Source organism: Panthera onca, chromosome D2 (genome assembly GCF_046562875.1).
Source record: "Panthera onca isolate mPanOnc1 chromosome D2, mPanOnc1 haplotype 2, whole genome shotgun sequence".
Classification (NCBI taxonomy): Eukaryota; Metazoa; Chordata; class Mammalia; order Carnivora; family Felidae; genus Panthera; species Panthera onca.
Window position 1 is genome coordinate 34,142,356 of NC_138349.1, and position 26,899 is coordinate 34,169,254.

The 26,899-nt window shown below is 46.5% G+C and overlaps 2 protein-coding genes and 1 long non-coding RNA gene across 9 annotated transcripts in view; 1 reads left to right on the forward strand and 2 right to left on the reverse strand.

Annotated features, from left to right (window-relative positions):
* PDE6C (phosphodiesterase 6C) overlaps positions 1-7,867 on the reverse strand; it is a 45,099-nt gene extending 37,232 nt beyond the window's left edge. For 2 of the 7 annotated variants that reach the window (XM_060641991.3, XM_060641992.3), the window contains exons 1-3: positions 7,099-7,866; positions 897-1,049; positions 704-793 (exon numbers count right to left, since the gene is read on the reverse strand). In XM_060641991.3, the coding sequence (XP_060497974.1) occupies positions 704-793; positions 897-1,049; positions 7,099-7,533 (678 nt within the window). In that variant the 5' untranslated portion in view covers positions 7,534-7,866. Of the gene's footprint in view, positions 1-703; positions 794-896; positions 1,050-7,098 lie in introns of all 7 variants that reach the window. The other 5 variants (XM_060641988.3, XM_060641987.3, XM_078434606.2 and 2 more) reach the window with 4 other exon arrangements.
* Positions 7,868-15,629: 7,762 nt separating this feature from the next.
* Positions 15,630-17,082, reverse strand: LOC144613182 (uncharacterized). The gene is made up of 3 exons (XR_013550532.2): positions 16,898-17,082; positions 16,442-16,608; positions 15,630-16,298 (listed from the first exon to the last, which is right to left on the reverse strand). It is a non-coding gene; the product is annotated as an uncharacterized LOC144613182 (long non-coding RNA).
* A 108-nt stretch (positions 17,083-17,190) lies between these two features.
* RBP4 (retinol binding protein 4) lies at positions 17,191-26,418 on the forward strand. Its single transcript, XM_060642001.3, has 6 exons — positions 17,191-17,293; positions 17,471-17,599; positions 17,701-17,837; positions 17,981-18,087; positions 23,923-24,135; positions 26,133-26,418. The coding sequence occupies exons 2-6, from the start codon at positions 17,489-17,491 to the stop codon at positions 26,168-26,170; spliced, it is 606 nt and encodes a 201-aa protein (XP_060497984.1). The 5' UTR covers positions 17,191-17,293; positions 17,471-17,488; the 3' UTR covers positions 26,171-26,418.
* Positions 26,419-26,899: the final 481 nt, after the last annotated feature.

Consider the following 26,899-nt stretch of genomic DNA (forward strand, 5'->3'; position numbering starts at 1 on the left):
AAGGGCAAGTGACCTAAAATTGGAGGCAGAGGCAGTTTTGGGGGAGAGGGTCCAGTATTGGGGGCCCTCTGGCTCGTGCTGGCAGTTAAGGGGAGAAAGCCATAGGCCTTGTTCCATGCATCTTGAGCTACCCAGAGGTAACCTTACCTGGACAGTTGGATGAGAAGGGATGTGGAAGCCCTCCATCCCCACCACTCTCCCCCACATTGTACTGATGAAGAAACTGAGGTTCAGACAGCAGCCTGGACTCAGGTGCCCTGGTTACCAATGTTGTTCTTTATGCTTCTGGCTCAAGGAGGCAACAGACTTCAGAAGAGTGATTTGCTCCTCAAATTAAGGGCTTCAATATATAGCAGGCACCGCTAAGAGCTTTATGTTACAAACTCATATAATGATCATTTGATAGTTACAACAAGCATGTAGGGTAGGTTACTCTAATTATAGCCAACCCACAGAAGAAACCATGGCTACCTGGGATAAAGACTGAAGAAAGGCAAGCCAGTGGTACCTACAGACGGAGAGGCAGGGAAGGGGGGTGGGAGGCAGGAGCAGACCACGAGAAGACAACTGGGACTAAAGTTTGGGAATCTGCTCCATGTGGCTTAAACCCCCATGAGTGATAGGAGGGGTCTGAGCTTGTTGCCTCTGGGTCCCTTTGTCAGAACAGGTCGGCATGGAGTGATTAATGTCACCTTCCTGTTACCTGGCTTCTCCGGGATTCAACACTGTACAGGTACTGGGTGTGATGAAGTTTTAGGATGACAGAAACAAAGCTGAGGTATTTGGAAAAGACCTATGGAAGGCAGAGAAAACCAAATGAGGTATGATATCTTTCTCTCGTTAAACAACAAATCAATTTCCCAAGCCTCTGACTCGATGCCCAGGGTTAGCGTTACCTCCTCGTCCTCTTTGGAAAATTCAGATGCATTTACTTTGTTAACTGCCATAACCACAGCAAGAACCTCCTTGCCTGTCATGATTGGTGTTGCCAGCAGGTTCTTTGTGACATAGCCGGTTTGTTTGTCCATGAAGTCAGAAAAATGGCTGTTCTGAAAGACACATTCACATGTTTGCCACAGCAGCACAGAACCACGCAGTGTAGATCCGGGAATGGCAGCAGACCACTCTCTCTAGTCCAAACCGTACAGACAACCGGGGCCCCGGCACAGTGGTCCCACACACACCCCCATCCCATGATTGCACAGAATGAACTCACCGGTCTCAGGACGAGCATCTCCCACCTGAGCTATGGCCTCTCTAGGCGAGGCTGAGGTTGGGCCAGGAGAAAAGAGGTGATGTCACGGCAAAGTGGAAAGTGAAGTGCTATGAGGAAGCAAGGTTACAACGGACAGAAAGTGTGCTGGGAACGAGCGCACAGCTGGGATTACAGGTATAGGCCACCGAGCTCTTCTTTCTAATTATGACAATAAAATGTGCACTTGGACTCAGGCAACCAGTACATCATAACAAAGAAAAAGATTAATCCTCTCCACCTGATTCTAATCTCACCAACTTGAGAGAACCAGTGTTAACTGCTTAGTATGTTTCCTTGCGTACCTTTCCCTAATGTTTGGACAAAAGATTTTCTTTTTCCCTTTTCATAAAGCTTTCTTTTCGAATTTACACATGACATTCATCACATAACAATATTTTGTGGACTTCCCTCCGGACCAGTGCATATGGATGTGAATTTACCCTCTAGATTCTTGTACAATAGCGCAGTGTGGGAGCCCCGTGGTCCACTCGACCATTCTCTACTGACTTAGACTGTTTATAGTTTTCCCCACTACAAACAACGTTGTGCTAATCATGCTTGCTTTCGTTTTTATGTGATGGAGTCCCCAAAGTGGAAATCCCTTTTGCTGGATCCACAGGTGTATGTGGTTTTTATTTACACAGATTACTTTCATAACAAGTTGGAAATCTTACTTCCACTGGTCATGTGTGAGAGGACCACTCTCTTGCCAGCACGAGATGCTTACTAGTTTTTAATGTTCTACCAACCTAATGTCTTTCATGCATTTTTTTTTTTTTTTAATTTCTCTCTTTGGGAGAGACGAAGAGGATCTTCCCAGATACAAGCCTCATGCAGTAGATGCAAGAGATGATTCTAATACCCTCTTCATGGAAAGGGCACAGTGATGAGTATGAAGAGGCCCATAAATGGAAGAGCATCAGAGGATCAAGGATAGTCATTCTTATCAGCTGTAAGTTAGAGGATCACGCACTCTAGATGGGTGTAGACTCAGCCTTTCGTGGCTCATACTATCTCTCCTTTGAACCTTCAATTGAACCTTCAACTGAACCTTCAATTGAACCGAACTTTCAGGCTGACTCCAAGACTCACAGGCCAAAATTAATGTGGTTTTCCTTTCATAGGTTGTATTATTTTCATTTCCCTGTGTTGATGGTGCTTCTAAGAACAGCACAAACCCCTAGAGGCTGGACTCTGTTCAGTTTCCCAAATTAAAAAGGTGGGAGTCCTCTGGTGTGAGACTTCTGGGCCGGAATCTACCAGGGAACAGGGCCACTTGGTCAACAGAAGTCACAGCTCAGCTCAGAGCAGTAGACCTGGGCTGTGCCTCACAACCACCTGCAGATAAATGCGGATCTTCAGACCCACCGGGTCCTAACCTCCTAAAACAGAATCAATCTCCCCCAGGAATCTGTACTTTCAGTGGGTGATTCATTCCTGTGGAGGATCCCTTAGAAGCAGTGAGATGCTAAAGGAGTCAAATGCAGCCCCTTATCCCAGATCTCTTTTCTACCTTTCCTACCGTGGACCCACACAAACCAGCCATTTACTTAGGCTCTGGAGTCAGAGTACCCTGGCTGAAACCAGGCCTCAGTTTACCAGCTGTGTGATCCTGGGAAGGCTACTTAGCCTTTGTGAAAACAGGAACACTGATACTGTGAACTGTCCAAAGTTCCTGACACATAGAACAACGCAGGATGGGTAGAGCACTTAGAAAAGTCTCTGACACATAATCGTTGGTCAAAAATTACTGGGAAGAGACACCTGGGACTTCATTGGGCCTCCCTGGATGAGAAGTAGTTCTCTCTTGTGATTACCGTTCTGCCTCATTTACACACCGATCTCGGCCACTAAATGAATAATCAAAATACCAGATACACGCACCAGGGGATGATGGAGTCAGGCAGTGTTTCTTTGCAAACACACTTCACTCTGCAGGTTCAAACCTTGATGCTATTTTATCCTAGATTCTAAACACAAGGAAATATTCTTAAGTTTAATCGGCTGTTTTGAGAAAATGACTTACAAGTATCAAAATGTAATTCTTGCTTATTATTGTATCTGAAAGCCCTAGATAAAACCAGCCGTCAGATTACACGGTAGGCGAGGTGAGGCTTTCCGGTTCACCAGCTCAAACAGGCCCCAGTGAGGTATGCTTGAGTAATTCCTGTATTTCTTGGATTCACAAACTCCCCTTGATGGCCCTTCAAAGAAGCCACTGAAGGCAACTGGAGAAATTATGTAGAGCAGCAGACTTACTGTGTCCCTCATCCAATCTTCCCGTTGTTAGATTCTGATGAAACACCATTATCCCTTGAGACCAGGAGCCAGAAAGAGAGAAGAGAAGGAATACAGAGGAGAGAAGTACGGCAGCTAGAGGCAACCTGTTAATTATTGAAAACTTAGGACTTCTCCGTGGCTTTCTTTTAAACCACATTCAGAATGAAAGCCACCCATAGAGTTGATCAGCAGTTTGCCCAACAGAGAAAGAAATCATTAACCTGAGGAGGATATCTCTCAGTTCCCTATTATTAAAAGTTTTCCTGTCTTTAACCTGTTTTAAAAACAGACAATAATCATTGACCCTTTTTTAGCCACCTAAACACAGACCCCAAAAGCCCCTTGGCATAAATATAGTATTATCGTAGTTGTAGTTTATTGAGTACCTATAGGAACCAGGCACTTTACGTACGTTGAATCTGTATATTTATTTGCCTCTATGTCTCAGGTGCAGAAAAGCAATCTATCACACAATTACCTGGTCTCAGGCCTGCACCTGCACTGGGGTCGGGCTCTTACCCTACACCACGTGGCTTCCCTGCTATCACTTTCATGGATTCCCCAAGGTCAGAGCATCTGGCTTTACCTCTTTTTCTAGGTGTGACACGTCCTTCCCTCACGTGTGCCAACACTGTCAACCAGAGAGAAGCCATGTGTGGTCAGTGGTGTGGTAAAAGAGGGAGACCTCAGAAGACCCAAGTTATGGTCCCAGACCCGTCACATGCTGCCTAATTGCCATTGAGAAGATTCTTACATGTACGGGATGGAAATAAAAACATGGTCCCTCCTTCCTTGCAGGGTCTTTGCCAGAATCAAATAGATTACAAATGTGAAAATGCCTAGAAATTGTCAGATACAAAGAAACAGTAAAGAATTAGTAGAAATTTCATTAAAACATTGGTTTCCATCTTTCCCTTTGCAGATTTTACCACAGTTGATTAAAGTCTGGCAAAATTGCAGGGATGTGTGGTAGGGGGAGGGTAGAAAGATCATTGGACACAGACTGGGGACACCTCATCTAGTCCAGCCCTTCTCACTCACTGACCATACCATGGACTGTAGGAAAGATGCAGCCTCAGCTTCCTCTTCCCAAGGAAGAAGTCAGCTCCAGACTGCTGGAGCCCCTTCCGTCTGGTATCCCATGCTTGCCTTGGAATCCACTTTTCCCTCCTGCATCTGCTCACCCAACACACCAGTGGTTTTCAATACTGACTGCATTTTAGAATTGCCTGGGGAGCTTTTAAAAATACTATCGCCTGCATCCCAACCCCTGAGAGTCTGGTGTATTGGTCTATTAAGTCTTGCATGGTTATTTTTTTTAAAGCTCCCAATTCGATTTCAATGTGCATTCAGAGTTGAAAAGCACTATTCTACCAACCATGAGAAAAAATGCTTAGAAGCAGTAGAAATGGAAAGCAAACGAGCTGAGCAGGATGTCTGTCTTCAACACATACTTCTCTGTTCTACCCATAACAACCAGGAGTCCTTAGGTAAAAAAAAAAAAAAAAAAAAGGAAAAACACGACTCCTGCCCACCTCCACCTCCATTACTGTCCTGTTCATGCAGCGTTGCTCACCATGGACAACAACAGACCAAGGCTGCCTGATCTGTTAAGTAGCTCTCTGCTATTATTCTCTTCTCAGTATGTGGAACTAGGCTCATTAATAAAGCATTACAACAGAAATCATTTTACCTGTCTCTTTAAGCAAGTTTTTTTCCAGAAAAAACAAAAAAAACAAAAAAAACAAAAACAAACTTGCATGTCACTTTAAGTTTGAAGTCCTAGTAATTTTGGAGATGGTGGAGACTGGCAAGAAGCATATTCCCGTGAGAAAGCCTCAGGGTGAGTGGGCATAGCCTCCTAATTGGTGTCAAGAGAATTTTGCTGAAAGGGTGCAAATTGTTTTAGTCACTGAAGCGGGGGCAGTCAGCCCCAGAAGCTTAGACCAGCTTGAACTCACGGAAGGGAGGGATCAGAAAGGACTGAGGGACTCTGTGCTATCTGATGGCAACCCTTGCACCTAAGGGCTGTGGTGTGGTTGTTTGCAGAGTGCTGCTAATGTTTGACGACTTGTGTGCTTTCTGGATCCATGCGGCTGTGCCCCTGTAATCAGCTTCAGGAGGCATGAAGGGGATTATCCTCCTGTGACCAGCTGCCCCCATTCACGACCCAACAAACCTTGGCACAGAAAGCAGAGAGATTTTAGGGACCACTTCCCCATCAATTCCCTTCCATCATAAGCTACTGCTTCCCTTTGGTTACCAGCAAATCATACTAATGGGGCATGCATATAGAAAAAAAGTCAGCAGGAGAAAGTACAGGCTGGTACCTGTGGTTATTGATGAGCAGAACAATTATGAGTGATTTATATTTCCTCCCTTTTGTTTATTTGTATTTTATAATCTTTTTAAAATGAATAAGCACCGGTGGCAAGAAGAGTGATTTTTTTTGTTTGTGTGTTTGTTTGTTAATTTTTTTCTTAATGTTTATTTATTTTTGGGACAGAGACAGAGCGTGAGCAAGGGAGGGGTGGAGAGAGAGGGAGACACAGAATCTGAAACAGGCTCCGGGCTCTGAACCATCAGCACAGAGCCCGACGTGGGGCTCGAACTCACGGACCGCGAGATCATGACCTGAGCTGAAGTCGGTCGCTTAACGGACTCAGCCACCCAGGCGCCCCTGTGTGTTTGTTTTTAAAAGCATGTAACAATGCCTTGTGTTTGTGCGGGACGCTGTGGGTCTTCAGGGGCAAACTACATGACTGGAGTGGATTGTTTTTTTTTTTTTTTTTTTGAAGTTTAAGTAATCTCTACACCCAACATGGAGCCCAAACTCACCACCCGGAGATCAAGAGTCACACACTCCCCGGACTGAGCCAGCCAGGCGCCCCTGGAGTTGATTCTGAGTAGAGCTGAGTTATAGGGGGTTGGGATGGTCAACTGCACTTATCACCCAAATTTACACTTTTCACAATCCAAATGTGAACATCTGAACTTTCAAATGTTATTATTTTTTCTTTCTGCACATCTGGTCTGTAGGTGAAAGTGTTCACTTGTGAGCCAGTCCATCCCAGAGCACCGAGTGACCTGAAAAGGTTGTGAGTGAGAGGTGTGTATGCGTGCGTGTGTGTGGGGGGGGGGGGGGGGGGGTGCAGTTCACAAGTCTCAGCATTGAGGAGCTTGCTAATCTCCCAATAGCACCGCTGTGCCTCGCTGTTCAGAAGGAAAGTTCCCAGAGCAGGGAGGAGATGCAAGGAGCACCCGTGGAATGCACCAGGCCCAGGTGAGTTTGCCCGACAAAATGCAAAACATTACAAGGGACACACACTAAAAACTTACTCATTGTTTATCTGAAACTCAACCTGAACTGGGCATCTTGTATTTTTATTTGCTAAATCTGGCAACCCTTGGCCTGGCGGATCCTCTCCCCACCGTTCCTACTCAGATTATAGCCAAACCCACGCTACAAGGGTGGCCCTCGGTGCCCGACTCTCTCTCCATTGCTTCCTCCCCTCAGCCCCGCCAAGACGTCCGGTGGGCCCCACCGTCATAAAGCCACCTACCTTGTGCACGTCTGGGACATTAACGGCTTTCTTCGTGTGAGCAACCCAACCCACTATCCCAATTTCCAACGGGAACACGACTTCTCTGTCGGGGCCCACCAGGTTGTCCTCAAACCTGGAGGTGGGGGTGACGTCGAACAGCCGGGAGGCCACCTCAGGCGTGCCGTTGCGAGCCCGGCAGGCGAACAGGCTGCAGCGGTCGGCCTGCAGCAGCTGCGCCAGCTTCTGCAGGGCCCCGTGCACCGCGGGCTCGGCGCCGCGGGCCTCCTCCTGCACCGCCCGCAGCAGCTCGGCGCACAGGGCCCACTCATCCGCCGGCGACAGCGCCCCGCTCGGGCCGGGGGCTTCCGGCAGCCTCTTGGCGAAGTACTCCTTGGCAAACTGAGGGTTGTCCTCCAGGTATTTCTCCACGGCCTCTTGGCTGATCTCGCCCATGGTGTGGTTCGCTTTGCTTCGCTGCTCTTCCAGGAAGGAACACCCTCAGAGCACCGCCTGGGACCCAGTGCCAGCGAGGAGATACATCCTGGTAATGGCACCTCACAAGATCCCCCAAAGATGGAACAGAACGGTTGCTCGCTTGGAAGAGCTTTCAAAAACTGCCGGTAACTCTTGGGCTGTGACAGAAGGTCTGGCTTAGAGTAGGATTCGGAAGCACAGGATTAAAGAGTTCTTCGGGACACGAAATCCCTAAGCATTATTAGCTCATAAGTCCTCGGAGAATCCTCAGAACATCTTAGATCAGCCAGGCAAGTGGCAAGTCGAAGTGATTCTTCCAGAAAAATAACGGAACACGAGCCGCCATCCGCAGCAAGAAGAATCATCGATAATATATCCATTAATGATATTATATTAGCATCGATTGACAATTTGACTCATTTTTTCCATGACAGCTATATGAAGTGAGACTATTAGACCTTGGAAGTGTCTCCTTATTTGTACAGCAACTTTAATGAGCACGTAGGGGAGATAGAAGCATTTAGCATCCATGCAACATAAAATGGAATATTAATCTTTCCTTCTCTTAAAAGTCCTATGATCAAACAAGTTGCCTGGCCTACTTTGTCTAAAACCTTCACCTCTCAATTCCCCTCATTTAAAAGCTTGACCTCGGTAGTGTTGTAAGGGAACAAACCTTAATCTTATTCTAGAAAGGTGAACACGGCAAAACATTTGCCTGGGATCCAAGCCTAATCAAGCCACAACTTAAGCAATAATCCTTGTCAACAGACATGATTGTAAAAAGCAGCCCATGCAGCTGCTAACTGGGTTTTCCTGCCATGCATATTAGTGTGGATTTTGTTTTGAATAGTAATAGCCAGACTTGTGCATTTTTGCTCCGAGACACAGTCTGTTAAATCTAGTGGATAAAACCTGTCTTGTCCGTTGCTTGGATCTCCAGCATCTCGGGGGAGGGGGTGGGGTTGTGCGTGGACAAACACGTAGTACTACTTAGTTTGGCTTAATGTTCAGTTTATTAAACTTTTACATCCATTAAGCACACTTTCCCAAATATTTAAACACTGTTATACAACTAATAAGTCAAACAACATATTTCATGAACTGATTTCCTTGAATTTTCTTTTTTTCTTTTTAGAGAGAGAGAAAGAGAGAGAACTCATCACGAGGAGGGGAGGGGGCAGAGGGAGAGAGAGAATCTTAAGAAGCCTCCACACCCAGGTTGGAGCCTGACTCGGGACTTAATCTCACAACCCTGGGATCATGACCTGAGCTGAAACCAAGAGTTGGATTCTCGACTGAGCCACCCAGCCGCCCCCAATTTCCTTGAATACTTAAATGCTGATTTCAAAGGTAGCCAAGGTCTTTTAAGCATTTTAAAAAAACTACAAACTTTGTAACAGATTCTCTTGAGTGAGCCCCCATGTTACAGTGGCTCTAGAAGTTACCGTTAGACCCACATTTAAGTCTACTTCAAAGATAGCAACGCTGTGCGTTTCATTTACTGTGCTAAACTTAAAGCTTACCTTGATAGAGAGATAACAGTCTTACCGAAAAAAAGACATCCACTGAGGTCACAGGTTCTATGTCAGTTAATGAGAGGGTCCTGGTTGGAACATGGTTTTCCCAGAAGAACCCAACTCAGACTGGCACTTGAGCTATTGGCTTCTCATGGAGTTCACTTGCTACCTCGAGGGGCCCTGCAGAGCACACACCTTCTGTCCTCCTCTGCCTAGTCTCAGGAGAGTCCTCCTCAGAGTGCTGTTTACTTCAACATCCTATTAGCATCTCATTATAATCAGAGTAATGCAGGGGTTTACCTCTGAAGAGAAAGGAGCTGAGTCAGCCCACCCCTCTCATGGGACCCTCACCTTCTCACAGTTTGGACACTTCCTACTGAAAGAGCAGACCTAGGCCCGCCGACTAGTAACTATGTCCTGGACATGGCCTCAGAAAGAAGTTCCCGCTCAAACCTCAGGCCACGCCTCCTCCCCTTGAGTAACTTATGTTTTCTAAGAAAGCAGGCTATCAATTGATGCATTCTTCCGAAGTCTAAGGTGGGAGGAAGGGGAGTGTGAGAGGCATGGAAAGTGTGAGTAGAAGAGGGAGGGCTTCTCTCAGGTAGGGGCCAGAGGCAGGAGCCCTCAGCCCTGTCCAGGCTTAGAATGACCTGGGAGCATTTTTACCCCTCTCCAAGCCAATTAAATCAGAGTCTCTGGGGATGGTGTTTGGTGCTAGGTATTTATATAGCACAGCAAGGCTGACAGCCAATGGTTAATAGGTGACCAGTGAGAAACGTTCTGTATACACTGAGGCCAAACATGTTAGAGACCCTCAGACACAGTGGTTCTTAAACTTCAGGTGCATCAGAATCTCCTGGAAGACTTGTTCAAACACAGATTGCTGAGCCCCACCCCCAGAGTTTCTGATTCAGTGGGTCTGTGACCACCAGACCCAACATTTGCATTTTTAACTAGTTCCAGGTGACGCTGATAATTGCTGATCTGGGACCACACCTTGGCAGCCATTGTTCTATCCTCCCCCAGCCAATCGGCTGAGGCCAAGACCCTTCCCCAGCCAATCGGCTGAGGCCATGATCCCTATAAAACCTTTGTGCTCTTGGAACCCGCTCGGTATCTCACCGCTGTGTAGGTGCAGGTAGGGGATTGAGCTCGAGCTAGCTCGAATAAAGGCTCTTTGCTTTTGCATCAGACTCGTCTCCCTGGTGGTCTTTGGGAATCACAGATTCTGGGCATAACACTACCTAGTTCTTTTGTGTGCCTATGGCACAGCTCCAACTTCTACCAAAAGTATGTTGTGTACTCACAGTTCCCTAGTTCCATCCTTCCCTCATAAGCAGAGAGGAAAAAACACATATCTATATTCCATATGCAGATACATACTTAATAGGAAAAACAAAATACCCACAGATGTTAACATTCCTCTACTTATAAAAATAAAAATTAATTTAAAAATGAAACACATTCTATTATTGCCACCATTCTTTATTTTTGCTTTTATAATTACTCCTGATTTGTGATTTGCTCATTCTTTCAACATGTCTATTGATTGTCCATCACAAGCCACCATATTAGCCTCCGTGGTAGAGACTTCATGTTCCCCCTCTTCTTATTCTCTCCTCCTCCTCGTTATATGAGGTTATTCTTTCCTGCCCTCCTCCCCTATAGGGCCACGTGATCAACTTTGCCTATGGGTTGTGGGCAGAAATGTCTCTTTCAGGTAAGAACGATTAATTGCCAGCTTAAGACCCTCTACTCTCCATTTTCCTGCTGCCACATCAGTTCCAGATGGAGGGGCCTCCTGATTCCAAGTGAGGATGTCCTGGAACAGAGCCTCCTGCTGACCTGAGATGGGACGTGTAGCATGAGTGAGAAATAAACCTTTCTTGTTTTTAGCTCTGAGAGATGAGGGTTATTTGTTACTGCAGCACATCCAAATCAATCCTGACTGCTACACTTCTCAGGGGGGATGCAGGCAACAAGTAAGTCTTGATCCCAATTTCACACACACTTGTGGTATAATACGGGAGTTAAAAGTAATACATAAAGAGTTGTAAGACATGGAACAGAGCATGATAAATGCCAGAAATGAGGTACATACGTATGGCTATGAGAGTTCAGAAAAGGGATTAATGGGTGGAGATGGGGAGGAAATCGAGTGTGTTCCAGATGGTAGTCACAACAGGAGCAATAGCATGGGGTGTAGAGTAACAGGGAAGAGTGAGAGCTGAATATGAAAAGGTAGGTTGGGCTCAGATTACAGGAGTCTCAGAGACGAGGCTGAGGATTTTGAACCCTGGTAAGTTTGGGGGGCAGGAAAAAACATTATGAGGGTACTTTTCCACAAATCTAATCTAGTAGTGCTTAGAAAGATGAGGTGCAGGAAAGAAATACTGTACATAGGGATACAGATTAAGCAGCTTTATTGCATTTTGTTCATTATCAAATACTCTAAAAATGTGTATAGGCTTTGACCCTGCAATTCTGCTTTTATGAATTTATCTTGCAAAAATAATTAAGATTGTATGTGATTAATGTTGTTACAAGGGTGTTCATGAAAAGTACAAATATAAAAGTAAAAGATCAAAAATAGATATTCAACAATAGGAGTTTGAGTAAGTAAATGGCATTGTATCCACAGAATAGAAACTACATTTATTAATAACCCTACTGTAAAGGCCTGTTTATGAAGGCCTGATATGAAGAAGTATCTACGATATGTAGTAAACTGCAAGATAGTTTTGCCATACAATTCCACTTATATACACATACATGGAGGTGTGTATACCAGCATGGTAACAGTGATTATTTCAAAGTGATGGGATTTATCACATTAAACTTCTTTTTTTTGCCTATATGATTTTTCTCAAGTGTCTATAATGAACATATATAATTTGTGTAATAAATTCATGCATTCATAAAGTTAAAAAAAATTTTTTTAATGTTTACTTGGTTTTGAGAGAAAGCAAGAGTGTGAGCAGGGAGGGACAGAGAGAGACACACACAGAATCCAAAACAGGCTCCAGGCTCTGAGCGGTCAGCATAGATCCCAATATGGGACCGAAACTCACAAACCACGAGATCATGACCTAGGCCAAAGTCTGAGGCTTAGCCAACTGAGCCACCCAGGCACCCCAATAGACAAAATTTTTAAGGTTATTTTCATAGGCTATGGGTGAGGTTGCTTGGGAATGAAAACTGTGAGACCCAATTCTAGGCATCAATTGACAGGAGCAGGCAATTGTTTAAGTTAGAAAAAGCAAGTGAGGGGCACCTGAAGGGCTGTCAGTTAAATGTCCGACTCTTGATTTCAGCTCAGGTCATGATCTCACAGTTCGTGAGATCGAGCCCCGTGTTGGGCTCTGTGCTGACAATGCAGAGCCTGCTTGGGTTTCTCTCTCTCCCACTCTCTCTGCCCTTCCCTTCCCCGCAACTCAAAATAAATAAACTTGAGAAAAAAGCAAGCAAGGAAAGAGGGGTCACTGGGGACTACTTTGAGTACTGCATGGCATTTTATACAATGATTTTTTTTAAGGGAAATTCTGAAAGCCTGCCTATCTCTCTCCTCCTGTCTTTGACCAAGTCCTATTGTCTCCACTGCCCTTCTTGCTCAGGGTGGTTCCTGCAGAGTCCCTGGCCAGTGCTGACAAGAACTTTGTGTTACTTATTGGCTGCTCAGTACAAGGCACTGAAAAAAACAAATGTAAGAAAATAACATTATTTTTTTAAATCACCAAACATACTACTTAGAATGAATTAAAAATTTTTTTAAATGCTTATTTTATTTTTGAGGTGGGGGGAGGGGCAGAGAGAGAGCGAATCCCAAGCAGGCTCTGCACTGTCAGCACAAAGCCTGTGGGGCTCGAACTCACAAGTGGTGAGATCATGACATGAGCCGAAATCAAGAGTCAGACACTTAACTGACTGAGCCACCCAGGCACCCCTGAGTTTTTAATACTACACAATACTTGTTGACTTTGTTGAACTTCATTGTTTAATTTTTATGTCAACATTTCTAAGATATTACAGACATTAATTATCATTTATTTAGATAAAACATCTCTGAAACAACAACTAGGTCAATGTGAAAGCAACATTCCACTTACTCAGAATAATTTTAGAAATATAAGCCGCAAGGTATTGATAATAAAAAGTGATCATAAGAATAGCTAACATTATAATATATAATCGGTGCCAGGTACTCTAAGACCCTTACATATATTAACTCATTTAATTCTTACAAGAACTTAAGGAGGTAGGTACTGTGATTGTCTGTATTTTACAGGTGAGAAATTGAAGCACAGAGAAATTAAGTTAACTAGCTCAAGGTCACACAGCTAGTAAGGATAGTGACCTACCCCCAAACTGCCAGTTTAAATAGGATTAAATGAAAAAGTGTACCCACTGGTACACAAGACCTCATACTAGCTGCTGTAGGGGAATATACAAAGACACTTCCTGTAAGGAATTATACACACACACACACACACACACACACATATATGAAAATGTTATTAAACACCAATTTAAAAAAAGTTAAATAAAAATTCCAGGAACTCTTTTAAAAGCCTACAGATGTACAAAAGAATGGTTTCACTTCCTTAAACTTTCTGCTTAACAAGTTTGCGTTTCTCAGTAGTATACTATACTAATAAACAGATGTAATACTTCTATTGTTGCTAACATTTTCTACTGCAGTTGACTTATTTCTACAGGAAGCAGTGCTTATATAATAGCCAAATCATATGCACATGAGATTGAAGCACCCACACAAAACTAGCAACAATACCCTGGATTAACCAAGTACGTTTCAGATCATTATACCGAATACACTCTTCAGTTCCACCTCAGCCAGGTTCTCTGTTCCCACTATTGGTCATCACCAAAAGGCACCCCCCCAAAGGCAGGGATTTCAGTTACATCCTGGCAGCCAAGTGCAAAGGGCTCCTTTCACCTTACACATCTGCTCACAGGAATCTCTGTACACACTGAATTGATGGGTGGGACCAGGTGTCTCAGGAATAATTCACTTGGTGGGATCCATGTTATTTTCACCTAAATTGAGGACACTGACTGATGACTTTGTAACCACTGAAAAGAAACCTGTTGAAAAAATCAGTTTGACCCTTTGCACCTGAAAAAGTTGGCCGAATAAGTAATCTTTTCATTTTCCCACCAATTATTTTGGCATCTTTTAAATGTAGTCAGAAGATAAATGCTACCCAATTTCCTTGTTTTTCATTTTCCTTGGCCTTTCTGTCAGGACGTGGATGTAAATGTCAGTTTGCATGAAATGGAGTTGGTTTGAAATGCTTAATTGTTACGAGGGTAAGGACATAAAGTTCTTTGCCTTAGCTTTTCTTTCAATTATGGTAAAACATCTTTCCATATTTCCTAGGAGCTAGTGACTTGCTTGTTGCTGTATTCATTAAGGTTACACTATTCTGTTACAGGTAAACCCCCCCAAATCTCAGCAGCTTAACCCAACAGAAGTTTATTTTTCATTCACAAAAAGTTAGTCACTGGTGGGGTCCCAGATTGTGGCGTCTCTGCCGGCTGGCAGATGAGGGAAGAGAGACGGCACGGATGATTGGACAGGCAGCTTTTACAAGCCCTGTCTGGGACTGACACACAGCACTTTTGTCCACATTCCATCCACCAGACTTAGGCATGTGGCTTTATGGAGCTACAGGAAGTGGGGAGGTGCCTTCTGGCAAAAAAGTCTCTTCTCCACAACTCTCCACCATGGAAGAGGAATGCACATTTTTTGCTGGAAGACTAGCTCCCACCTCTGCGATAAGCGCTGAATCCTGAGAAATTATATTGTAGAAAGAATGACCTCTGGCCAAGTCTTTTTAAATAAATATTTTATGAAGCTTACCTAAAGTGATTCATTTCAATAAAACAAATGAAGTCAATGTCTGTTAGGTGAGTGCCTACTAAGTGCAAGTCTCTTAATAAATCTCATGGAAAAGTTGGGGGAGGGGCATATACCAAGATGAAAGACTCATGGTCTGCCTTTTCCATGAAGTATGGCAGCAAATGAACTTTTGTGTATATCATCTATGATCCATAATTTAAAACATAACTTTACTTCCGGGGGGAGGGAGAAAAATGTTTGTAATGAGAATATTTGTTTTGTTTTCTGATTAAACATTTTCACTGTAGGAAACTTTGGAAAGTACAAAAAGGTACAAATCAAAAAACAAAAACAAAAACAACCTTCAAATGTCCTTAATCCTATCACACAGAGGTAATCACCATGAATATCTTTTCCTGTTTTTATTATATAAATACACGCATATTTGAAAAAAATTACTTTATGAGGACAAATTTCAAAGCACCGATGTTAAAAACATCAGTTGACCTGTATTCACCTATTTGCAGTCAGGAAGAAATTTGAGAGAGAATGCCAAAATAAACTGTTTTTCTTTGCTGGTATCTGGGACACCAAGGTTCACGACAGATCAATAAAAGAGAGAGAGGAGAAGGAACAGTTACAGCACCTCTTACACATCTAACACATGAAAAAACATGTTGCAGAAACAATCTCCATACAGTGCGCTGAAATTCCCTGCATTTATTCAGCACGTAGCGTGTGCAAGGACCACCAGCACATGTTCTAGGGGAAACAGATGAAAGGGATGCAGTTCCCAGGAGAACTTTTCTGGTAGTAATAACCATCCAAGGGCAGTTACACTCGGCCAAGAGCTCTCCCTCCATCACTGGACCTGTTGGAGAAGAAGCTGGAAGGGCTTGACTCTGGAATGTTGAGGAGGGGGTCCAAGCACTGATTGGACAGGAGAAAGATGCTCGAAAGTCATTTCCCACCCAGGGTGCACATATACTGCCATGTGTACCTCCCCCCACACGGGACCTGCAGGGGCAGCTCTTATTTGAGCTATTTGGGATGATTCGTCCTGTGATAAAACTGGCCTAACCAGAACATCTCCTAAGTAGCCGGTTGGCCAGAACAGGGCTTTCCTCCCTCTGGGGCAGTAAGGAGTTAAATGCATCATCATTGGCACTCCAAAGACACCCTAAAGAGTCAAGTTGGGGGAGGAGGCAGGGATGGAGGGCAAGGTGGCAAGTGGAAGCAGAGAACCAGGCAGGTGGATGTCCAGAGAGTTATAGGAAGGCGCTTGCTTCTTCGACACACCACTAACTCTCATTCAATCAAATGCTGCATCCTCTGACTTCTTTGACCCATGCGAGGAACACTAACTTTGAAAGATACGACAAAAACATGGTCAGTAAATGGTACCAACAGGTAGGCAAAATAGCATAACGAGTCACAGCATTTTGCCTCAATTGACCATAAAATTTTGTTCGCCTCCCAGCTCCTGTCCACTCTTCAGCGAACTCACCTTAGGTATTTTGAAGACAAAACAAAATTCCACTACGGCTTTGAAATAAAATTGCATCATAAACAATTGGTAGACGTGTTTCAAAGCGGTTTGAGCGAAGTGCCACAGAGTAAGTAGGCGACCACCGAGGTTGCTCAAGTATTTCCTGCTCTGACCAGGGTTCGTTTCTGGAGAATATTTAACAGGGAGGATTTTAATGCTTCTAAAGATGTTGAAACTAAAGAACAAATATTGACCCAGAAAGTACCACAACTCTCCCGAAAGAGAGTAAAATACGTCCTTTATAAAATGAAAAACTCCTTGGCCGAAATATCCCCAACCCCCTGCACAACTGGCCGTCGGAGGTTAGAGAGGCCAATCTGGCACGGGCCCGGGGCGCGGGCGCTGAGGCACCGGCCAGCATCCCGGGGTCCCCCCTCTCCCTGGGAGAGGCCACGGTCTTCCCGCCAGGCCGACCTGCGCCTGCAGCCAGAGCCACCGGGCCCCGAGGCCACCCCAGGCCGCAGCTGGCGGTCGCTGGCACGAGTGCCGGGTGACCAGGCCAGGGCTTGTATCCGCGGCTCGGCCGAGGCCACCCCGCGCGGCAGCTCCACCGCCCGCGGCGGCCCCGGAGGTGAGGCTCCCGCCCAAAGGGACCCTCCCTGCTCCGGGCGGCGGTGAGTCAGGTCGCGTTATGCAAGTGCTGGCCGGCCGGCCCGGCGCCTCCCCTCGGTCTTTCACCCCCGGCCGTTACGAAAGCGCGACCCCCCTCCCGCCGGGGCTATAAAGCGCCCGGGCGGCCCCTGCGGCGCGCTCGTCTCCCTGGCTCCACGCGCACCACGCCGCCACCAGGCTTGCGCGCAGCTCCGGGCGGTGAGCGGCGGCGGGGCGGGGGCCGGGGCCGGGGCCGGGGGCCGCGAGCCGGCCGGGGGTCGCGGGCTGGCGGGCGGACAGGGCCGGGGGTCGCGGGCGGGGCGGGCGGGGCGGGCGGGGCGGGCGGGCAGGGCCCGGGGGTCGCGGGCGGGCGCTCACGGCGCGCGGTACCCGCAGGACTGACTTCTGGGCACGATGGCGTGGGTGTGGGCGCTGGTGCTTCTGGCCGCGCTGGGCAGCGCCCGGGCGGAACGCGACTGCCGGGTGAGCAGCTTCCGAGTGAAGGAGAACTTCGACAAGGCTCGGGTAGGTATCTGCCGGGCGGTCCCCGGTGCCCCGCGTTCTCCCTTCCCGGAGGCCGGCCCTGCACGCCGAGCCTCCAAACCCCGCGCTCGCCTCTTTCGCAGTTCTCCGGGACCTGGTACGCCATGGCCAAGAAGGACCCCGAGGGCCTCTTTCTGCAGGACAACATCGTCGCCGAGTTCTCTGTGGATGAGAATGGCCAGATGAGCGCCACGGCGAAGGGCCGAGTCCGTCTTTTGAAGTCAGAGCCTCCCTCAGCCCCCCATCTCCAGCTGAGCACCCAACCCTGACTGGGGAGGGCGGGGTGGGGGGGGCAGCCTCCGGGTGGGATGGTGGGAGGAAGCCCTTTGTCGGCCTGGCTCAGGATCTCTTTGGCTTTTGCAGTAATTGGGACGTGTGCGCAGACATGGTGGGCACCTTCACAGACACTGAGGACTCTGCTAAGTTCAAGATGAAGTATTGGGGCGTAGCGTCCTTTCTCCAGAAAGGAAGTGAGTAGTCAGTTCAGTAGGACCATCTCAGGGGATGGGGGGTCATACCTGGCCAGATTGCCGAGTTTCTTCTTCAGCGGCACTCTTGGAAAGAATGGTCTGTAAGTGGCAGGAACCCTGAGCAGGGCCTGAGGTTGGGGAGGTGAGATTGGGACTGACCAGGCCCCCTCCCTGCCCACTTTCCCTACCTCCAGCTCAGAAAACCTGGCCCAAGCTCAAAAGGACTTTGGGCTTGTTAGGTGACCTCCTTCTGCCATTTTCCTATCCAGCCACTGTGCCAAGGTGTGTAGCCTTCTCTATGCTCAGACTTCCCACCTCCCCAAGACCCATCCCACCTCACCATTCACCCTGGTTTTGTATTTCCTCCATTTCATTGGGCTGAATCCCTGAGACAGCTTGATTACTTGGGGCCCCAGCAGAGGCTGGGAGACCTTTATCCAAGGATGTGAGGAGCACTGTGCATAGGGTTGGCTGACTCCGGGGTGCCCTGCCTGCAGATGCTGAGATTCTGAGCCAGGCACAGTGTTCTGGGTGGCACTGATCTCTCTGCTTTCTCCCAAGCACCAAAACTCAGATGGGGGACAGACAGGGTGTTGAAGACTCAGAAAAACATCCTAAAATCTAGGTTGATCATAAGAACACAACATTTACCTGCCTTTTTGACTTTCTTTCCATTTCTCTTAAGTTTCAAATCTGGAATCCATTTGGTACCCAGGAAATAATGCAGGCCAAGGGGGACATATCATGGGATCTTAGGGAGTTACCCCTACAAAGGGGGTTCAATATACAGATGAATAAACTGAGACCAAGAGAAAGTATTGATTTGCCCACGGTCATACAAGTTTGTGGGAGCCAGTGTCAAAAGCCAGGGATTCCAACTCCCAGGTAAGTAGTAAAAAAGTATTTTAAATAATGCAGCAAAACTTTCTAGAGTGATTCATTTAGTGTGAAAGATAGGCGTTTCTGGTAATGAATTACAAAAATCAATACTGGGGGTACAAGATTACTAATTTTTAGTAAACGTAAACACATAATGCTCTGTTGCATTTTGAGATCCACTCTGGAAAGAGCTAGTATTCTGCTGGTAGTGCATTTGGGAAGAGTGGGAGAGAACCCGATGAGGAGGTGGGGTTTGCTTCTTGTGTCCTACCCCCTCCTTTGCTACCAAACCAGATTAGTCTTGCTTTTACCTCTGGTAGGTTGAGATTCTACCTAGGATTTCATCTGGAGGCAAAGAAACAAAAACAAAAAAAACTTAAAATCTTTAAAGCAATGGCTATAGATATTCCGTGAGATGACTACAATATGGAAGGCTCAGAATTCAGTTCCTTGTGAGATTCCCTTTCAGGAAAGAAGCAGTGCTGGATAGTGGTCAAGCATGCAGGGTTTAAATTTTTTTTTTTTTAACGTGTATTTATTTTTGAGACAGAGAGACAGAGCATGAACAGGGGAGGGGCAGAGAGAGAGGGAGACACAGAAGAGCGAGGGAAGCAGGCTCCAGGCTCTGAGCCATCAGCCCAGAGCCCGACGTGGGGCTCGAACTCATGGACCGTGAGATCATGACCTGAGCTGAAGTCGGATGCTTAACCGACTGAGCCACCCAGGCACCCCGATCCTGCTGGGTTTAAAAGTTAGACTGCCTGAGTTCAAATCCTAACTCGACCCACTACCTGTGGGAACTCAGGTGTGTTCCTTATCCTGTCAGTGCCTCAGTTTCCTCCTCTACAAAAGGAGGTGATCATAGCCCTTGCCTCATGGAGTTGTCTTCTGTGGATGCAGTGAGTTGACCTGCAGAAAGTTAGAAAAATGCCTGAGATGTGTGTTCTCCGCAAGTGTAGATTATTAGTGCTTCGTTTTCTCCCCAGGCATGAGTTACATTTCATCTTCTGGGCACGGGATGGGAGGTCCCACAGAGACCATCAGTTCAAGCCTCTCATTTTACAAGTGAAGAAACTGAGGTATCTTTTAGAGAAGTGACTAGCCCAGGGCCACGTGGCTACTTAGTGGCACTTAGTGATACCTCTTTGCCCAGGGCATGAGCTGCCCCCGTTTTCTAAGTGTCCCACAGACCGTATGATTTGTTGTTTCTACCTTCCTGTATCTTACATGCTTTGGGGCCTGGGGAGGTGGGGGGCTTTTACAAACTCTACCATCTCTCCTTGTGCCAATTTCTTTCTTCCTTGATCTTGGTCTGGCATTAAACCCCGACTTGGTCAGGAGGGTCTGAAGCCTCAGAGAGTGACCTGCGTTCTTAGTCTCTCCCCCTCTTCACATGCTGCATTTCACCAAACAGATGTGTTTAAAACGAGGTACACTTATGCAGAGAAAATAGCTCAGGAACAAAGGCTCGCTAAATTTGTTGTCATGTTATTTTAAAAATAAATGCAGTAAATCTCTCAAGTTGAATATTAAGTGTCAGTGTCAGCAGACTCCAACACGGCTTGCTGCCCCAGCCTTGGGCGTGCTCTATCCTGGCCTCCTTCTGCCCCAGCTCTGCCAGCAGCAAACAGGACGTCTCAGGGGTTAAGGAATGCCATCATCAACCAATCTCGGTGGAATGTAGGCTTTACCATTGACTGGCCTCTCTGAACTTTGATTTCCTTAACAGAAATGTGGATAATGAATAGTTCCTATTTCATAAGATTGTTGGAAGGACAGATTAAGGTAATGCATGAAAAATGCTTAACCTGATGCATAATGAGTGCTCAGAAAATATCAGCTTTGGTCATTATTGTTTCGGACCATTCCTGAAAGACCTGGACAAAGACTCTCCTTTGTCTGTCTTCCAGATAAAGTCTATCACTCTGCAGGTAAAGGAGCCTGTGCAGGCTACATAACAATGTTATGTACATCAGTTCTTGAAACCTGGGTCCCCAGACCACCTACGTCTGGATCAGCAGGGTGCTTGTTAAAAGTGCAGACTTGTGAGCTCAAACCCAGACTTTCTGAATCAGAAACTCTTGGGGTCGGGCCCCAGAGTTGGCAGTTTTGGTATGGTCCTTAGGTATGCTCCTTCTGCACAGTGAAGCTTGAGAAACTGCTCTAGATAATTCAATCCAAAGATTATCTTTGCTTACTCAGGTTTCAAGGTCTCAGACTCCATTCACTTTGTCAGGGCCTGCTGGACTTTGGTGGGGGGTGGGGGGGGGGACAATTAGAAATAGCATCACACCCACCATCCGGCTCTACTGGACTATTAGACCGAGAACTGGAGGGAGGTTTTCACCTGTTTGTTCACTTTTGATGATGGGAGGACACAGGTGTAGGATGCTGAAGGGACCTGATCCTGGCCCACTGCACTGAGCAACAGATCTGCAAGGGAACCAGGTCACCGAGACAGCTCCGTCTACTAAGTGTTTTCTTTGTTTTTTGGACTGGCATTTAGTTAAAACCTCTAAACCCGTCCATGTGGGTACAGTATAGAGGCAGCTGCGGGGGCTCCTGGCCATATGGCCGCTGCCTTGATCACTCTCCCTCCCCAGCTCTGTTGCATGCAGACAGCTACTATCCAGAAATGTCTGGGGGATTCTGGCTCTACAGGGTGACCCACCCCCAGCTGCTGGGAGGGAGGAGGCTGGAGGACCAAGTTTATTCTTTCAAGTGGCGCTCAGGCAGTTCATCTCTTGCCTTAGGAGGGAGAATCTGGCAAGGATTGTTAGGATTTAAATTCTTCTTCTTTGAACTATTTAGCCAAAAAGAACCTGGAGATAAACCAAACCAACTTAGGCCTTTTTTTAAAAAAAAAAGTCAAGAACAGTAGTCAATTTTCTTAAAACCAAGCATTGAAAACTATTTAGTTCTTAAGTCAGAATTCACATTCTGGCAACAATCTTGGAAAAACAAAATTAAGCTGCAGATTTGCTGAGCTGACAGCTGCCTCGATCTCGAATTGGGGTAGCATTTCAAAGGAGAGCACATTCGTGTCTGAGGGGTTGGCTGCTGGGGCGCCTCTGACAGACACACTGAGCCCCATCACCAGGGAAGAAATGACTTCATTTGCAGAGGAAGAAGACTTTGCCCAGAGGCTGGGGAGCCAGTGAGGGAAGGCCCTGGTCAGGGTGAGGCCCAGCAGGCGGCCCCATGGCTTCTGTTCCTGGCCCAGCTCCTGTGTCTGGGCACCCTCAGCTGTGGCCTCGGACCCTGTCCCGTGGGAAAGCCTGGAGGTACAGCGGGGGCTCACTCTTCCTCCTGGAGAGCCTGGAGTGAGCTGAACCGTGGGCTCAGCTGTCCTGCGGGTCTGGATTCACACTGAAGCCCTCCTCAGCTGGCGCTCTCAGGGTTCTCCGAGCTGAGAAGCACACCCTAAGGTGGCTTAGGTGGGTAGTAGAGGTCCCCCTATGCTTTCTGAGGCCGGGGGACCCGGGTTCTTCTGCATTCCTCTCGTATGGAACCAACATAGAACAGGGACCATCACCTGCTTCACAGCTTGGGCAGGAAGGAGATGGAGACACAGAGGCTTTTCGTTTCTTGTTTCTTGTCCCCTCTTTCCCCAAGTTACGTACTGCCTGGAATTAATGTGGTGTAGATGTTAGGCCTGTGGGCTCCACCTCTGTCCTGCTCTTTGTGATCTTGGGTAAGTTATTTAGTTTCTCTGTACCTCAGTTTCCTCATCTGTAAAATAGGAATAACAGTGTGGACTTTTGGGTAGACGGGAGGAATAATTGTTTACACAGTGACCGATGCATAATTAATTGCTCAGAAAGTCCTAGCCATGGTTACATGTTAATGAGAATGTTAAATTAGTAGAGATGTGGCACTTTTTAAAAAAGTTTTATTTTTAAAATTTTGTTCCTTTTTTAAAGTTTATTTATGTATCTTGAGAGAGAGAGAGCATGCCCGTGCACAGGAGAGGCAGAGAGAGGGAAAGAGAGAATCCCAATCAGGCTCTGAGCTGTCAGCATGGAGCCCAGCACAGGGCTTGATCCCATGAACTGTGAGATCATGATCTGAACTGAAATCAAGAGTTGGATGCTTAACCAACTGAGACACCCAGGCACCCTGGAGATGTGGCACTTTTTACCAAATATAAGGTATTCAGGTAAACTTGAGCATTCATTGTTGTTTCCCCAGTCCAAATCTCTCAAACATACATTCTTATTAATGTTATTTCTCATCCTGCCTTTGTTGACATTTATACCACTTTGTGTACACTTCTTCATGGCTTATTACCTCCCAGCCTTAGGGCTAAACAAAATCTAAATTCTTCAAGGGCTCAGCTCTGCCTCTGTCAGGGGAGATCTGAAAAATACAAGCTTCTAAGAATGAATATGTGATGTCAGAGGGTGGGCACCTTGTGTCCTCAACACAAAAACTACTCTCTTTTGCCAGCATGAAGAAGCATGTCAGGTTTCTAAGCCAGAATTAGGGTGAAGCAGAAAAGCCGTGAAGGGGATCATCAGAATGGCATCCTCCAGTGGATCGGGGGGCAGCAGGGCAGTGAGAAGACATCAGCCACAAAGGCACAGACATTGTTAGAAAATGAATGGAGAAGACAACAGTAGAAAGGTCTATTTTGTGGTTTTCGATGGGCCCACATTCTCTGTGGTTCTTTGGATAGATACAATCACATTTATTGTCAGGGTGGGAGATAATCGTTGAAGTGAATGCGGCCCCCCACGCCCTCAACTCCAGGGTTCTTTTCTGCAAAGGAGAACAAAGGCTTTCTCATTTTCCCAGCTTTGTAAAAGCCATCAGAATTCTCTGTAGTCTCCTGTTTCCTAATGAAATAAAACCAGTTTCAGGAAGTCACCAGTTTCTTGAGCCTGCTTGTCAGTTTCCCTGGCACCTGCGTTGGCTGAGGGAGCGACACTGGCAGTGTGGCTTTCTGGCTTGCAGATGATGACCACTGGATCATCGACACTGACTATGACACCTACGCGGTGCAGTACTCCTGCCGTCTCCTGAACCTTGACGGCACCTGTGCTGACAGCTACTCCTTCGTGTTTGCCCGCGACCCCAACGGCCTTCCCCCGGACGTGCAGAAAATCGTGCGGCAGAGACAGGATGAGCTGTGCCTGGCCAGGCAGTACAGGCTGATCGTTCACAACGGTGAGTGGGTGAGGGTCAGGGCACCGCACACTCTCCTGAGGGGTCACTGGGCAGTGAGTTTGGGCCACAGGCCAGTGAAATACGGTACTTCTGCCAGAGAGAGAAAACAGGGAGTCTCAGGAGCCCTGTTGGGCCCAGTTTGGTCCTTCTTGACCAGATCTTTCACTGGCCTTATCATGGGGCTGTTTCAGGAGGGATGGGCAAAAGCCCTTTTCCAAAACCCTGGCACTTTTAATTAAATCAAACTGCAGAGGACAGGCTCTTCCTTTATATCTGCTACCCCAGGCCCAGTCTGTGTGGCTACACTGCCCAAAAAACCATTTGGACAAAATTAACATTGTTTAGGGAGTCAGTAGCCCCAGTGAAGACCTGGGCAGCAAATAATGGCCATTGCTGCCAAAGTTAAAGAGAGGGGTGCCTGGATTGCTCCGTTGGCTAAGCATCCGACTTCAGCTTAGGTTGTGATCTCAAGGCTCTTGAGTTTGAGCCCTGCGTCGGGGTCCGTGCTGACAGCTCAGAGCCTGGAGCCTGCTTCGGATTCTGTGTCTCCCTCTTTCTCTGCACCTTCCCCACTCACACTCTGCCTCTCTCTCTCTCTCTCTCTCAAAAATAAATAAAAACAATTTTTTTATAAGTTAAAGAGAGACCTCACCATAGCAAGTTTGAAACAGAACCATTTCAACAAATGCTCTTTTTCTCATATGGAACTAGAGTGCCATGAAATTGACTAGCTGGTTTTCCTCACTTATGTTTTTTGAGATTCCCCAGAACAATCGTTGAATCTTTGTATAGATGTTACTCTTATCTGATCTTTTTTTTTTTTAGCATATGTGCTGCCTAAGCGAGCACTACCCCTGTCTGATCTTGCTTTAAAAACCAGTAACATTTTGGAGGAAAGTGTGCAGTCTATTTTGAAATGACACTCACTCCCACGGGAAACTGAGTTTCAAAATCCAAATAGGGTAATGTTAGCATGTAGAAAAAGAGAACAGAACTGAACTCCTCCATCAGTCATCTAACTAGCTGGCCCATGCCACACCAAACAGATATGAACCTAAACCAAACACATTAAAAAATAAGATTTTGATGCTCTACCCTGGGGGCAGCCTAAATGGAGGGTCCGCAAAGGATCTCACCACAGCCAGGCCGCACGCCAAGCCCTTTCCCTGAATTATGTCACTTAATCCTCAGAGACACCTCATGAAGTAGATACTCTCATGATCCACATTCTACAGATGAGAAAACTCAGGCTATGAAAGATTACACAGGTTGCCCCAAACCTCCCACAGGTAATTGAGTTGGATGCAAACCATGGTTGTTCTGTGACCCCGACCCTCCTTGTAGAACCGCCTGCTGACACATGACCGAGGACATGGTGGACATTCTATAGAACCACCCACAGAGTGACTGAGGCCAGGCTGATTTGGCCTCCACTTCCTGAGATAGGAGGATATGCTCCCAATCCTTTGAAATGCAGTGAGGCGGGGCACCTGGGTGGCTCAGTCAGTTAAGCCTTCAACTTTGGCTCAGGTCATGATCTCATGGTTGTTGAGTTTGAGCCCCATGTTGAGCCCTGTGCTGACAGCTGGGAGGCTGGAGCTTCTTCAGATTCTGTGTCTCCCTCTCTCTCTCTGCCCCTCCCTAACTTGCACTCTGTCTGTCTCTCTCTCTCTCTCTCAAAAAAAAAAAAAAAAAACAAACCACTAAAATTTTTTTTAAAGAAAAGATTCAGTGAGGCAATTTAAGGCACGTAGAAGGAAAACTTTAAAACAGCAGCTCCTATGCTGTCCCCTCTCTCTTGCCCCCGGAGAAATTCAAAGGATTTCAGAAAGCCTTAAGGATGCCGATGAATTACAGATGAATTACTGCCACATCTAGCTGTAACCCTACAAGAAACATTTGAATAAAGCTGAGCCCTAAGGCCATCCTGATATACCCCATGTACCTTTAACATTGGGTCCAACTTTCTGTCATTGACTTTGTTTTCTGTATTTCAGGTTACTGTGATGGCAGATCAGAACAAAACATTTTGTAGCAACGTGGAGTTTCATTGGAAAAGTTCCCATTAACTCACTCAGCCTTCAACTCTGTCTTACCTTAGGAGTTTAGTTTCCCTGCTCTGCTCCCCTCCCCTCAGCCAACATGGAACCTTAGTACACATAAAAATATATGAGGTGATAAGTGAATCTGCACTCGAATGAATGTCTGCCTTCCTGGAGTGTCCTAAAGAATCGTTTGAGGCTTAGGATTCCAGACTTTGATTTATTAAAATATAGTCACCGGTTTGCTGTGATCTGGGTTTTTATTTGTGTTGTGTCTGTGTCAAAGTGAGAAGTCCTGCAGATGGTTGGGTACGGTGTGCTTTAATATACCAGGAGGGGCTCTTGTCTCCCAGCCTCTTCATGACTTTTGGCCTGTTCTAGTGCCCAATCTCCATTATTAATGACTGTGGCTTCTCTTGACTTCCTGAAAAAACAGGTTTCCCCATTAAGTGAGAAAGGCCTTAACTACTAGCCTGGCCAAGGTACTGAGGCCAAAAGAGGTGAGTGTTGGTAGGCCAGGCCAGCGAGCCCAAGGCCTCAATGTACCCAAGGTTCATGAGGTAGGTAGGATGGGGGGCTCACCACCAACCCTTCATTATTTCTAGCACTTAATTTACTTCTTTTTATTTTTTTTTAAATGTTTGTTTATTATTGAGAGAGAGAAAGAGCACGAGCAGGGAAGGGGCAGAGAGAGGAGGAGACACAGAATCCAAAGCAGGCTC

Excerpts from the sequence above, each read along its gene's own strand:
- RBP4 (XM_060642001.3), top strand. The coding sequence starts at position 17,489 with ATGGCGTGGGTGTGGGCGCTGGTGCTTCTGGCCGCGCTGGGCAGCGCC. Across the intron at positions 17,600-17,700 it reads AGAACTTCGACAAGGCTCGG|TTCTCCGGGACCTGGTACGC; the intron begins GTAGGTATCTGC and ends CCTCTTTCGCAG. Across the intron at positions 17,838-17,980 it reads GGCCGAGTCCGTCTTTTGAA|TAATTGGGACGTGTGCGCAG; the intron begins GTCAGAGCCTCC and ends TGGCTTTTGCAG.